Source organism: Haemaphysalis longicornis, unplaced genomic scaffold, assembly GCF_048455015.1.
Source record: "Haemaphysalis longicornis isolate Haplotype H1 unplaced genomic scaffold, Haemaphysalis longicornis Haplotype H1 scaffold_8, whole genome shotgun sequence".
Taxonomy (NCBI): Eukaryota; Metazoa; Arthropoda; class Arachnida; order Ixodida; family Ixodidae; genus Haemaphysalis; species Haemaphysalis longicornis.
The window spans coordinates 151,874,784-151,889,881 of NW_027526445.1; the positions used below are offsets into that span (position 1 = coordinate 151,874,784).

The following is a 15,098-nucleotide window of genomic DNA, read 5'->3' on the forward strand; positions in this document are numbered from 1 at the left end:
ATAAGCCAAGCCATCGGCCAAGGCGAAGCCGTTAAATTGAGAGCTTCCGGCTTCGTGACGTAGTTTCCGTGTATATTGGATCATGGCGGAAGGTAAGCTTTCCTTTTCGTATCGGACTCTCCAATTCAAACAAAGTTTAGCTGAGAAAGAGTGCGTTGCTCGATTGATGCTTGCAATCTGGGGTTTTAAAAGCATTAGCGGGACCAGTTAGGTTCCTTTTTTGAGCCCTCAATATCTAGACCCACTAGCAGCAACGACCAACAACCGAATGGCCGACTTGCGAGGCACTTATCATTGTTGCTGTTGAGAACTGTTTCCCCAGCTCGTAAATAAGTAAGCGTACGAGCTTTAAATTCGTGCTTTCTTTCGCTTCAGATCAAAACACCGCTTCCAAGCCAGATGTGGTCGACGAAGTCCGCGCCGCTACGGACACAGTAGCCACCGGCGCTGCCGAAAACAATCAGGTGAATCGCTCGAACCAACGATCGCCATTGCAGACTGTGGTAGTCTTAATCACGGTCTGCCCAAAACTCCAGCCTTGCGTGGACTCGAGGTTCACGCTGGCCGTCTGTTCCCACTCGCAGACCGTCGTCGACAAGGAAAACGTCGGGGCCAGCTTACCGAAGAAGTCCAAGATGGACTCGGACTTCCACAGTCTACCGACGAGGCAGTACCTGGACCAGACGGTGGTGCCTATTTTGCTCCAGGCATTATCGACGCTCGCTAAGGAACGGTACGTACGCGAGCTGCGAAGAGCAGCTTGGTCGTGCTGTAACGCTAGCAATGACCCGGCCGTGTTGATCAGTCGAGTGCTTATCCCTCAGTGGGTCGAGCGCCCGTCGAACTTTTTTTTTCGTTCACCCCCTGGTAGCGTGCGCTCAGTGAAACGGGGTGAGATGAAAAGCACATTTCCAACCATGGGTCATTAGATTTATTTAATCCAGTATTTTAATCCAAACTATTACTGCTACCAAATTGTTCCTGCAAATTAAAAGTTAACGAACAACAAAGTTTATGCACTTTGCAGGTTTTCCAGATTTGATTGAAAATAATTTTCGAAATTTACAGAATCGTTGGGCAAGTACTCCTTGCTTATGTCCATTAAAATCTCTCTCTCTCTCTCTCTCTTGTGGAAGTCAATGGAAGTAAACATTAATTTCCAGAATGAATGGGGGGGGGGGTCCATCTGAGCTCTCGCATATCTTGCAGCAATGCCAGTCCTGTATTATTTGAAGCTTGCGCTTAGGCCGCGCAAAGCAGTGCGAAGGTCTGACTTGACTTACAGGCTTACGTTGCTAGAAGTGCGGTGGCGCACGCTTCAAACAGCAATTGCACGATGACAACATGTGTGAGTCTGCAATCGGCTATGCTCAGTCCTAAAACTGCAAAGGCCCTCAAACTTACTGCTGAGGACAGCGGTCTGTGTTGATGTATAAGTGCAGACTGAAATGTGTGGCTTTTCGGGTTCTGGAGCTTGTCATATTGTGCCCTCAGGCGTTGTGGACGCATGTCTCGTACCATTTATATGGTGTAGCTGTGGGTTTCTGTCAGTGTTTGCGCATAAGACGTTCTCACCGTCTGATACATTGACATTATCAGCTAAGCCATACTATGTTTGTGTCTAATTTTTGAGCGCAACAGCATTTGTACCTGCTGTGTTATTGTATGACCACACACACCGCTTGCTGTATTAGGAGAAGGCAGTTTTTGCTGGAGGTAGAAAAAGTCGTAATTGTCCCAGAATTGGCCTTGTATGCGTGTTCTGCTTGTTGCTGTGGGGAGCGCTAGTACCGTCAAGCCAGTCCCAAATGTAAGGCAATTAATGAGCCATTTTACTCAGTGAAGCTTGAGCCTGGACTTTACACGGCTACCTTGTTACGACAACGGAAGAAGAGGGAAATTCTACGTGGAGAACAACTTGTTTTGACGATAGGACTCTTACCCCAAAAAGACAAAGGAAACTAGACACATAAGCGCTTGGAACGCCGACAAAGAGAGGGCAGTGTGGATGTAGACATGGCCGACGCATGTTCCACAGTGGCAAACCTTTGAGAAACCTTCATTATCAACCAGAGACCCTGCTTACCATGTGAATGGCGTTTACTGATAAACCAATCTAGTCAAAATGCATATCCAAGTGATGAGACATAGATGCTTGAGGTCCAATCAACGTTTTGAATGGCGTGGGACTTTAGTGCTGACTGCATGCTAATTGCACACACACCAGGACGTTCGTTTTCGAACGCGTCGCGCCTCATAGGCACATGACTTTTTGTTCAGACATGGAAAGCACATGGAACTCTAGCCAGATAAGCTTCAACCTTAAAACAAATTCTCCACACGTAAACCGGTGAAAAATGGGTGAAGATGACAGCCGAGACAAGAATGGCGTTTTTGCTGGATTTATTGTTACCGTCTTCCATGTAGCCATTGCCTTCACAGTTGCTGTCCTTTTTGAACTAGCCTGTGGTCAGGCTTTTCGTTGTCATCCCGTATACTCTGGTACATCTTAAGAACGACTACTAAAGTTGCCCCTGCGCTTCATCACAATGTGTTACTGCGAGCATTGTGAATGTGACACAAGCCGTTTCTGTGCTTTTTCGAACTTAAGCTGCTCGTAAGTGACAACAAACTAACTACACGAGAAAAAGGAGACGATGTTATGCATTAAGTGACATCTTTCAAAATGCGCATGTGCGTTGACATTCCGGTCCATCGCTTTGGCAGAGTGATACACTACGTGAGCTGCTGCCATTCTGAACCCCAGTGTAATACCCCTGTCACACGGCAAATCTAATGTCATTCAAAGTGAATGACATTAGCTGTTAATGACATTCGGTTTGGCGGTGCGGGTCTAGACGGCGAAACAAATGTCATTTGATAGTGATATCGGCGACGATTAGCGAGCTCGCAAAATCTGCAAAATTAAATTTCAAGTGCATCTACAAAAGTTTTCGTACATAGTATCTTTTTAAAACATTAAGAATTGGTTTAGGTGACATCTGTGGTGGCATCAGTAGACATCACAAGTCGAGACAAGTCCACAGAAAAATCCATATTAGGGTAGTGCGCGCATTGGAGACGAAATTTTCTTTCCTTTTTCTTAGTACTTGTTGGTCTTTGTTTACTTGAAAAACAACATGAAGGATAAAATATAAGTTTGCTAACACTTTTTAGAAAAAGTATTCTTCGGTTTATAACTAAACTTTCTTCTCTAGTGACACGCCACTGCCATCGAGGCTACTCACTTGGCTGCTGAATGAGCTCCTGAACCTCAGTTAGCCGCTAAACGTCATTCGCCTCAAATTTCATTCGGTATTCTCGTGTAGCGCCTAATTAGTGATGTTTGCAGCGAATGACATTCGCTCCAAGTGTCATTAGATCTGCCGTGTGACAGGGGTGTAAGCTTGTCTTGTGGCCCACCCCAATCCAATGTTGATATTTCTTTCACCCAAGCCAAATAGTAGCCTGGACTAGAGGCTCGGCAAGTTCTGTGGTACCTTTTGTGTACTGAATTCGTAAAATGAAGTGTCAGCTTACAATATAAGAAATACAGTAGCCGGTCACAGGTTTATGTTACAGCAGGAGCATGCAGTAAGGTTCATACTGAAAGTGATCATATACAGTGTCTTGCATAAGTGTCATACAACCTGCCCAGAAATGGGACATTGCACCAAGCACTTGATTTCACCGCATAACTTATCAGCATGCGTTTTACTGTTTCCAGGTGTCTTTTCGTTTGTCGATGCTGTGGCTTAAAATGTTCACGCACTAGTCATTCCCCACCCCGCAGCCGTCCTCACTCAGCAAACGTGCCTTGGAAGCACTGGCTGCGGTGGGCTCGGGTGTTCAGAGAAGCAGACAGAAACAGGACATCACGGGTAGCATTTATTGCATTGTGCAAATCAAATACACAACTGCAGACTGGGCCATAACAATAACATTGGAAAACAGGCATTGAACAACACTCTCGAGATCAAGATGGATCGACTCCCCAACGGAATACCGGTGCAGTAGCGAGAATGCGCTCGAGCTCGCCAGGAACACCGTACCCCGCGCGTTCTCCAGGTTTATGAGAGCAGCTGGTGGAAAGGTCCGCACGCAACTCGTCCCGGAACATTCCGCGACCATTCGCCCATTGGTAGTGATAAAGGTGAAGTTTCAGAACCGGTTACTGAGCAAGGCAGGAAGGAGAACGGGCGAAGTCACCATGCCCTCGAAGGCGAACCCACTGGGAACTGGCGCGCTCCCACAGTGACTCCCGTCACCTGAGCGAGGCGCGGTGCGCTACAGCAGTGAGGAAAGCTAGCCAATCGAAATTGGCATGAATATCGCAATCCCAACAATGCTGAACAATTTAAATATTTGAAAGCAATCCGTAAAGGCATGTTATTCTAATTATGGCGAGATGTATTTTTGCCCATCCTGTTTTTAGTCCCACTCCCCCTTTTTATTACTGTATGTAGTCCATTCCAAGCCCTTTTTTTTTTTTTCACAATAGCGGTGCCCAAAGTGCTTAGATTCGAGAAATATAAAATTACCCCCACACACATACACAGCGACATACTTTTACCAGTGAGACAGGCACAAAGAAGTTGTATACAGCCCACATTGAAAATAACCGTGGACAGTGAACCCAGTGCTTATGCCTGGCTCTCAGTAACTCTCACTACCACTCGATTGTGTCACGAGGCTTGAGCTGTTTTTCTCGGTATCCCACAGTAGGGTGTTTCCTGTTCCCTCGAAGTGGTGTGTAATCTAACGTTTCTCAAAGAAATTGGCCACAACGCCAACTTGGACCCGCTTCCAGGTGCCTAAAATCTATATCGAGGGTTGCCAGAGGCACTTTCTGCAGCCTTCCCGTCGTGTTGTGTTTTCTGTTGTGTCATGTCGGAACGCAGCAACATGAGACACAGCCGGCCAACCTCAGCAGGCGAGAGCACGCATGCCTCCACTCTAATTGGCCGCGGAAGTCTGCGCCACTTTGAAGCTCAGGCTAATGAACAGAGTGAGCAAGTGCGGTTGGCAGCCTGCGAAACGCACACTTCCTTACAGAAAAAGGGGTGCTTAGATTTAAACTTTTAGATGCGACTGCATCTCATTCACTCGCCTTGTCCCTCCATACGGCGTTGTCCGTCCACACCCCTCCCCCTACACTATAAAAAAAAATAATAGTTAGCAGCGCCCGGTTTCGATCCCACGACCCTGTGGGCGGAACGCGAGGTACATGGTGCTCTTCCCACTGCGCCACAAAACCGAGACAGAATCAAATGCTACAAACGCGCCTTATATCCTTGACTCATTCAAACTACGTCAAGAATTTACTGATACAACGCATGATGGGGCAATAAAAGAAAAGAAGCTCCCACTTACAGCAACAATGACGGAGTAAAGGTCGTTGCGACAGCGAAGCCCCAAGCATACCACTTAGAGAGATTGACCAAGATTGGCCAATAAAACATAATAGTAATCATAAAACATAATAATCATACGCGTTCCCGACATGTTTCACACGATTTCAGAATCAATCCAACCGAAACACTAAGTGAACCCCACGATGTGTCGCATCTACACAGGGTTCCCCTCGCAGGGAGGTGGGCGCTTTTTTTTTTTTTTTTTTTTGCTTTTTTTTTTCCCCCAGATAGTCCCCGGGAGGGTGGTTAGAATTGGCGGGAGCTTAAAATCGCAAAAATATGTTTTTTTATTATTATTATTATTATTGTTCAATCAGGGTGCATGTTACACGCTTTTGCTCTTTGTGGTGTTCATTGCTGGCAGTTTTCCAAAGTTGCAAAAAGGGGAAGGACACACGAGGACAACTGTACCCTCCTCTGTCCTCCCTCTTACAACAGTGAGTGTTCGTGCATCCTACGACATCCAAAACTGCTTTGGCAACGCCTGTATTATTTTTTCCGGGGGTCAGATATGCTTTGGTGCATTTGAGATGAGAAGAGACCCTGTGCCATTGTGGATGGACGCCCATGTGTGTGTGTGTGTGTGTGTGTTCGAGGTTTCGGCGCACGTTAAAGGTCCCCAGGTGGTCAAAAATAACCCGGAGCCCTCCACTACAGCGCACCTCATCGCCTGCGTTGCGTCGGCACGGTAAACCCAACAATCGGCGCGTTATACCGTACAATCAAATCAAATCAATCGAGCATTTGTGGACGTAGCGGGAGACCGACTGCGCGTGTGAATATCACTCACGTCTCCTGTTGCGTTTGTTGCAGGCCCCCCAACCCGATCGAATACCTGGCCAACTACCTGATGCGCAACAAGACGCAGTTTGAACACGGCAGTCATCCCGTCAACGGCCAGAACTGACGGGGGGAGGGGGCCGGGGAAATGGGCGGGGGGGAAAGAGACATGTATATTTTTTTTATGCCCCTTATTTACAAGCACGATGACACTCTGTTTCTTGACTTAGCATTGTTTCTGCCCTCATAGCAGCAATATTATTTATCCAAGGCGGTCACTCTCTCGCGAGAGGTGAAAGTCTGTGTTTGCATTTGGTTGTTCCCAGCTTGCACTGCTGCTGCTGTTAGTGGTTAGATTTCTCCTTTGTCCGGCAAGCTTGGTGCTCTGAAAGTTAAAGGCACTTATATAAAGAAAACAAGACTGAATTGCGGTCCTATGGTGGACAAAACTTGTTGAACAGCTCAGCTCTAGGAGCTAGCTGGTGTAAAGTTTTCTGAGATGATGTAGGGGGTGACAAAGAGACACGTTGTTGTCAATAAAACAAAGTTACGAATAAGTGTTTGTGCGCTTGTTTTATTTGCACATTTATTGTATTGTATTGTAAGCTTTGTAAGGTGCTCTAGCTCCTTCCCCATGTCAGAAAACTGAAAGAGAAAGGGGAATATTCCAGTGTTAATACAGTGCTGAAAGGTCAAACCAAAATTACTATAATAAAAATAATTGTATTGCCACAACTAGTGTAAACATCACATCGCCATGCCTGCCAGATTTGCCGGGATGGCATTAGGGAGATCTTACCGGGGGGGGGGGGGCAACAACAGAATGGGTAACTTTACACACATTTTTTTATTTACTTACAAGATAGCAAGAAATGAACTGTTTCTTCGCCCAAACTACCAACAAGGTACACCACTTAAATGTTCGACATTGCTAACGCCACCCTTTTCAGAAAGTCCTGGAAATAGTACATACTGCAAGCGCAATACAAAACAGCAGGAACTGAACTGTTTTGTTGTTTCGTCTAAACTGACAAGCTACACCACTGGAGACTTGCTAAACCTTCAGAATGGCCGTGCTCGTGCGTAAATCAAAGTTTCGGCGGCGCTGCGTTTCTATAAACAGTAAACTAACAATGGGACGAACAGGTTCACCGTCTGCACATGGCCGACTACACTTTTTAAGCACTTCACTGATAACGATGCCAAATGGTGTCGGGTTGGATTGTCAGGTATACCTCCGGCGCATTGTGGCCATACTGGGAAAAGGATTAAGCCGAAGACGGGTGCATTTTCGGGAGATTTTTGTTTCGGTCGTACAATCGTACAAAACCATAAAAATTCGGGAGTCTCCCGGAAAATTCGGGAAACCTGGCAGGTATGCATCGCCCACCTTAGGAGTGTGGCAATATTTCAAAGTTGTAATCATGTTCAGTGATGACTAAGGATAAAATAAATGTGAAAAAAACCGCCAGTGTATTAAATGCAGCCACTGTTTTTGTAGTTTTTGGCCATCCTGTAGCTTTTTTTTATAGCTCCAAAGTTTCGAAAGTCATTCTCTCAGAACTCTTTGGTAATTTGTATTGTTTCTGGGTTTACACTGTCATCGGACAGGGTTCCACACAGGTGCTGAAGTTTAAGAAGCAAACAGTGAGACTGAACTGCTGTGGCAAACTGCCAGGGTTGAAATACCATGATTGCGCGGTAGTGGCACTTGAACGTCAAAGAACAGATGCAAGCGTTCTGTCATGTTTATGTTTTTAGAAAATGACATGCCTACAACTACATTTTGGTCATATCCCATAGTCGTTTGGATGGCAGTGCTTAGCATAAACTGGTTGCGCATTTTTACAGTGCTTGCATTTACAACTACTGCATTTTTACGCGCACCAGCTAGGAAGCGAACTTTCTCTTTTTAAAAATGATGCGTGTAACCTACCACATGCACTGAATTATAGGTCAACCCCTAAACTTGAGGATAAAAAATAGCATTGGCCAATGATTCCTTATAAGCTGAGAAGGAACTTCTTTAGGAATTTTTCTGGGAGAAATCTCGCCCTCTATTTCAGTTTATACCGTATCTACCACTGATGTTACTAGTGTACTAAGTGCCAATGTCCTGATGAAGCATTGACAAACACCTTCCTTAAGCGAGCTGGTGACATGCATTTTTTTGTACGGTTCCTTAGCGAAGCACATTTTCGGGGCAACCCAAATACTCCACGACTGGCCCGAAAAACAATTTTTCGGTGGCATACGTACTATCGTCAAATGATGCATTCTCGTCAAAATCTTCGCCAAGCCACTTCTTGAAGTACTGGCACGTAGACGGTGAGACAGCGCCTCCCTCGTAACAATTTTGGATCACCTGAAAAATTCAGAGTATGAAAAAAAAAATTAGACACTACTACTTCTTTTTGCAATTGCCATATCATACGGAGTGCTTAGTTGTCCTAGTAATTTTTACAGTGGAGCTGTTGTGCACTAGTCTCCAGGAGAATCGATGCCTGCACGGACCAAGCCCGTAGACCGAGAAACCTCGTAGCCTAGATACAGCTCAGGATAGCTACGCCACCTGTGCATCATCAGTGCTTGCCTTGGAACTGCGGCATTCTTTCTCTCTACGCACCACTAGCATGGCATCCATAGATGGCACTATAGCCAAGTCTGCATACAAATGAAATGATGAACTAGAGTAGCCGAAAGATTTTTCGAACCAGGAGGGGAACAAAAAATAGTCCGAATAAAAGAGCAGTCTGAAAAATCCGCGAGTCAGTACTCTTATGGGACACTGGCGGTTCCTCGGGAAAGCCCGGAATATCCAGCAAGTCCGAATTTTTGGAGTCCAACAATATGGTCAGCTTCTGTACATATCAAACTGGAAATAGCCAGTGTGTGTCCCTTTGGCTGGGGACATTACTCACTGCATCGGGCACATTATCTCAGTTGCATTCCTGTAGGTGGCATTCACTGATACATTTAGCTGTCAATTTCTTCGCTTGGCAACACTGGAAACGGCCACTGACATGGCCGAAATGCCACGAACATGGCGCGGCTTGTGCCACTGCGCCCGCATGCCGCAGAAAAAAAAAAAACACCGGCGTGTGTCGTCTGCTTCGTTTCAATCCTATGCTCAATGGTGGCGTCAACAGATGTTATTACTCGCACTCACATTGGAGTCGAGACATTACTTTGCGTTCGGTAGGGTACAGTTTGAAACGTCCAACACGCATCATGTGCTTAGCACGGACAAGTACCGCCATCCCGCGGAGTCCGACGTAACCAGTGACGGCGCACTCACATGGTTGCCTGCATGCGTGCCTCGCCAGCAAATACAACCTATACAGCTCCACTGGTCATCCACCTTCATGAAGTGGAGTGGTACTACTGATTTGTTTTACATTGTGCAAAGGCACTCGGGCCTTATGATGCCATATTGCGCCTGTCCATGTCATATGCACTACAGCGAACCAGCCACGAAGACGACAACCACTACGACTAGACGACAAAAAAGAGCGTTCTCACGGGGCACGTCCCACAAGGCATGCGCATCAGTCCAGTGCTCTCGACCAGCGGCTCGATGGCCCGGTAGAGGTTCCTGAAGCGTTCGTCGGAGCTCGCCGAAGAGCCGCCCAGGCTACTCGACTCGCACACCACCATCCTCTCGACCTTGCCGTCGTAGATCAGGGTGTTCAGGATCATCTCGATGTCTTCCACGCTCAGCTGGACCTGCAGTCACAGCCACAGCTTTCCGCTGTAGGGGGCGCCACTAACCACACAGACAGAGCTTACCCACTAGCCTGCGGAACTACTCCTTGCGGTCACGCTGCCTCATTATAGGTACGGCGTCGATGAACTCAAGAGGCAGTACTTCGCTGGCCAGTAGAAAAAGGTGACTCATATGATGGACTCTAAAAGTGACTACATAATGGTTTATTTTATCCCGTTATAAGGTGCCACACAGACAAAACACAAGTTTGGTTCATTTGAAAGACTGCCTCGTTAAAATTATACTGACACCAGTTTTAACATAAACTTCACTCAAATAAGCTACATAATTAGGAAAAAAGGGAATGGCTATGTGACCCACTAGCTCATTTCCCGCAACACAACCTACGACGTCATAAGCCCTGCTTTGAGATTGGCTGAGGCCGGCAAAAGCAAACGCAAATTAGGTATGGCATGCTTGCCGGATGAGCTATTTTCACTTAAGTGTAATGCACATTCATTTTATAGCAGTGAGAATGGTGGGGGGAAACAATGGAAGTTACAAAAGTACCCGTAAATATAGAAGCACCAGTGCGCACTGGTGCTGGTACTGGGCACACTATGCTTGTTTTTAGCTGCAAAGCACTGCAGCGCTCAGGAGTTGTCTTACACGACACTAGCCGATTGGTGCGAGCGACATTCTCTTATATGACCCTATTTGTCGAACCTGCCCCATGTTTTACGAAACGATTACTACATACCGTAACAAAAACAAGCCAGGTGCAAACACAGTCAAAAAACAAAGCAAAGGCGAACAGCAATACAGAGCAGTACGGTGGCGCCATCTATGAGGAACGACAGTAAAAAAGGTCCCACAGCCTGCTGCAGGCTGTTGAACAGCTCACCAGAAGTTCGCTTGAAGACCTGTACGTGTGACGTCATGGCAGACTTCACGAAACACGATTTGGCGGGAGAATCAAAATTTTAACTTACACTGATTGATTTCTCGGTGACTACAGCATCACTTGCTGCCAGAAATGCGATGTGCGGCACTAAGAAACGCCAAATCTTTTGTATAAAACAAACTTGTATTTCGTCTGTATGGTCCCTTTAAGTAGCACTTGAGACAGGATGAAAGATGAGGACACACACGATGCCCTCATCTTTCATCCTGTCTCAAATGCTACTTAACGATGTAGAAACACCAACTAGCCCAACTGACAATTTTGTTTTATCCCACCTTACAGGCTTTGGAAACACTTTGGCTAACGAGGGTACAAACAGTCTAGGAAAACCAAGGTGGTGAACGTAAGAGCATGAGTTTGTACTTTCTGAGAAGAAATTACTCGTATTTGTCTCAAAATGGTGAAAAAAACATTACTGCGCTCCCTGCTTGTCTAACGCAGCCGACAATGCCTGCAAAAAAAGAAAGAAAAAAAAACTCCCACACACAATTATATGGTCGACAAGGCTGCAACGAAAAGTGGCACACCTTTACAAATTGTGCAGTTGTGGCAAAGATTCATTCTGGTTTGGGGTTTCACACCCGAGACCAACCACTGCCTGTCTAGGCGTTGCAACTCTAACCACTGGGCTAGAGGCTAGCAGTATGTAAATTGTGGGATATACGTGAGGGGTTCCTCGGGGCGACTTAGCCAGTCCTGGCGTAAGCCACCACGCTAGCTCCCGGCGTGTCAACCACGCGGGCTCCCATGGCTACGGCAGCCCAGCGAGGTTCGCCGATAAGAGAACACAGTAGACAGTAGTGCCGAAGCACAGCCGTTTATTTGGGGAATCCCAAAGCATGCGAGCACAGGCTCGACGGCGTTCACGAATCACGCCGTCCGGGTCGTGACCGCGAACGGGAGGCAGGCACTCACGGCGCGCGACAAACAAAGCTCCCACCTGAGACACAAGTATCCATCACCGCCGCGTTCCGCCGATCTCGTCCCGACCGGGTCTCCGACGAGACTCCCCTTCTCCCGTGCGCGCACGCTCGCGCCGCCCGCGCCCGCGCGCCTATCCCCGCACACATCGGTGGCGCCATCTCTCGGGGGACGCCGACGAACCAGCGGAGCGCCGGACCGGTTCCAGCGCACAAGCGTCTCTCCCGAAGCGCGCGCTGGCTCGGGATCGCAGGTCGCGGTTATCCACGATTCCCACAAAATAAAGAACAATTTTTAATGAACTATTTAAAGTAGATGGAGAAGTATTAGCTAAACATGCAAGGGAAGCTTTTGAGTGAAATTATCATCCCATTGCTGGGATGCAGCAACATAGTTAAAAAAAAGGCGACTTTCTCTGCCATTCCCGGGAAAATGGCAAAAACCGAATCAACAAGCTGCCAGTAGTCACTATCTGTAAGTTCATTACTAGGTAAGTCACCTTCCTTTCTAAACACTGCATTCTCTGAACCCCTTCAAGTTCCCTTTCCTGCCTTGCATTCATAGCAAAAAGAACAAAAAACGGTAGGAAAATGCATTCGACCTGAGATATATCAAAATTTGGTACTTTGAATTATTGCTTATAGCGAACAGTCTGCATGTTTAGATGATAATTTTGTATGCACTCCACTCTACCTTTCACGCACTATATTGTAGATTATATCAAGGTATTTTCTAATACACTTTTAGTTCGATATACCCGGGTTCAACTGTACTTCTGACCGTCCCCCGGACTCCTTTGAAATAAGGCCTAATTTCTGCTTTTTTAGAGACTAGCTGACCGATTTCTGCTAGTGCTGAAAAAAATTAAGCGAGCCAAAATGTGCATGCAACGAGATAATCCCAATGAAAATATGATCTTAAACATGGTTACTGCAGTGCTCTCTGAGAGCACTCATACATTTCACGTGGCATTTTCCTTCACATTTTCCATGAAAGGAAAATGTCACTTGAAGAATCAGAATTGAAGAACTTCTATTCACACATTCAGGTTTTAAAAGACTTGAGTCTTATTTGCAAATAAGACTCAAGTACGCCAATACAAAGAGACGGGCAAAATGTGTTATGACATCACAAAACATAGAGTGGTGCCCTTAGCAACTGAGCGCCGTAGTGGCAGAAAGATCAGGTACGTTGAAGTTCACATGCCTTGCTGATCCCGAGCTTGTGGATGAAGTCCCAGATCTCACTCGAAGACGCATACGAGGCACTTTTCTCCAACATGGGGTCATCGGATGTCTCCCTGGCCGCCGTGAGCTGCGGACAAGCAGAACGGTCAGCATCTTTCACAAGCCAAGCCAAGCCACGCATGCCATGTGTCACCTTCTTCTGGAGAAACCTGTGGCACTGCTGGTTCAGCACTTCCACGAACTCGGACTCAAACTCCTGCTCACTGTACCAAGCACCTCCCGTCACAGAACGGTCTGGTTCGAGGTTATACAGCATGTAGACTTTCTTTTTGGAAGCCTGAAGAGAATTTGGCAAGGAGGCGCCAACAAGCAAACGGAAACATGTTTTTCCACTTTCAAAATAACAACTCTGGAGCCAAATTTCTTTTTAAGGATAACGTGCGCGAGCAACTATCTTACCGATACAGACTTCACGGCCTTAATCAGTTTCTTGCTTTCGAGGCTCTTCAGGATCTTGTTAAGGGCAGTCAAAACTAGGCCGCTCTTGACCCGAATGTCGCGAATCCAGATTCCTGCGCGATAACGTACGCGATACGACGGAAACACAGGCTCAGACGAAATGATATTCAGCCTTAGCTTGTTGTTACCTTTGTTTCCTGCCTCTTCGACAATCTTGTACACGACCTTCTCCTCCCGGTCTGAGCCCTTGCATTTCCTGAAATTGGCAGAGCACGGTTAATGAGTTCAGTTGACACTACCATATCAGGTAACCCACTTGTCGTCTTCGGGGTCTTTCAGGCGGTACAACAGCACGTTCTTCTGCTTGAGGATCTCGATCTTCCCCTAAAGATCAGGAGAACACAAAACAATGGTTCCAACTTTAAAAGAACAAACATAAATTACGCTGTGTTGGGAAAGTGGGCATGCATGCGCAAACCTGGCCGAGCAACTTGTTGAACGCTTGGACTCTCATCGCGGGTTCGACATTAGGAAGGTGCATTTGCACAAGCTGGTCGGTGATGCCTGCCGGACTCGCATTGCACAGGTCGATGATCCTGGAAGGCGAAATTCCAACGGCAGGGTCAGGAAATAAAACTCGCCGGCGCAAACAGTACAGGAACGGAGCACCGGTAGACCGGCTGCGCTCTAGGTTTCGGTAATGCACTTACTTCTGCTCTACGTCGGCAGCGTCCAGCTTTTCGACTTTGACTGTGACAGCTTCTGCCATGGTCGGCCGATCTAAACGATTACATAAAAATTTCTAACAAACTAGCACCAAGGTACTACAACTCTGGGCAGCATGCTTGTCAGATGAAATGGAACCATAGATGGAACCACATGCGCGCGAGTAGTTTTGGATAGCTTTGGATTGGATTCGAGCCGGCTTTACGGCTTTACTCCGTTTTTGCGGTGATTTGCTACCCTACTACGAGCGCGGGTACTTTGAAGATATTTGCCAGCGAAAATTGCAGGCAGACCGCCAGCAATTGTGCCTGCACGTAACCCAGGTTACATTTGCCCTTTACACACAAAACTTAAAACCTTGAGCGGACGACAAATCGCAGGTTTGAGCGCTTCGCGTTAATTACATAGTGGCTGGGGTCTAGTCAAAAAACATGCCCAGTTCAAACGTTACAAAGATTAGGTAAAGATTTTTTTAGAGCGAAGCTGTACACGACTAGGTTCTGACCACTTCGACATGATAAAAAGCGCACTAGGCGGGGACAGAAGAAAGAGACAGTGACACGAACCGAGCGCTCGTCCCGTATCTGTTTCGTCCAACTTCGCTGGTCATCCGGCATTCTTCACACGGTGGGAGAGAATTTTATTTTCGTCGGCTGAAAGGCGCGAAAAGCCAGACTGAGAGAGCAAACTTCAATCGAATATCCCTTGGCGGGTCTTGAAGAATGCGTGAATATTTCGGGCCGTCTTCTAGGCGAATCGGAAGTTCAGCCCAATGCGGCGTTTCTCGCACGTTTCTCGTCCACCGTGCCAAACGTACTTGGCGCTGCAACCGTCTTGTTGGGCAAGTTTGTTCGCGCCAAAGATCTGCCTCCGCTACTGGACACCGTCCCATCCGCAGCACCTGACGTTCAGGAACGGTGGACGAGCACTACTGCGCATGC

The 15,098-nt window shown here is 46.9% G+C and overlaps 2 protein-coding genes across 3 annotated transcripts; one reads left to right on the forward strand and one right to left on the reverse strand.

The window, feature by feature from the left end:
* Positions 1–27: 27 nt before the first annotated feature.
* LOC144149248 (protein dpy-30 homolog) lies at positions 28–6,751 on the forward strand. Of its 2 annotated transcripts, none has more exons than XM_077680796.1 (4): positions 28–92; positions 376–464; positions 585–733; positions 6,228–6,751. In XM_077680796.1, exons 1-4 carry the CDS (start codon positions 83–85, stop codon positions 6,319–6,321), a joined length of 342 nt encoding a protein of 113 aa, XP_077536922.1. In that variant the 5' UTR covers positions 28–82; the 3' UTR covers positions 6,322–6,751. The 2 variants fall into 2 exon arrangements, with proteins under 2 accessions (XP_077536922.1, XP_077536921.1); XM_077680795.1 differs by lacking the exon at positions 28–92 and adding an exon at positions 145–284.
* On the reverse strand, positions 6,749–14,338 carry Polr3f (RNA polymerase III subunit F). The gene is made up of 10 exons (XM_077680794.1): positions 14,142–14,338; positions 13,910–14,027; positions 13,748–13,815; positions 13,620–13,687; positions 13,432–13,544; positions 13,166–13,309; positions 12,992–13,099; positions 9,717–9,920; positions 8,454–8,559; positions 6,749–6,839 (listed from the first exon to the last, which is right to left on the reverse strand). The coding sequence occupies exons 1-10, from the start codon at positions 14,198–14,200 to the stop codon at positions 6,832–6,834; spliced, it is 996 nt and encodes a 331-aa protein (XP_077536920.1). The 5' UTR covers positions 14,201–14,338; the 3' UTR covers positions 6,749–6,831.
* Between the last annotated feature and the right edge of the window lie 760 nt (positions 14,339–15,098).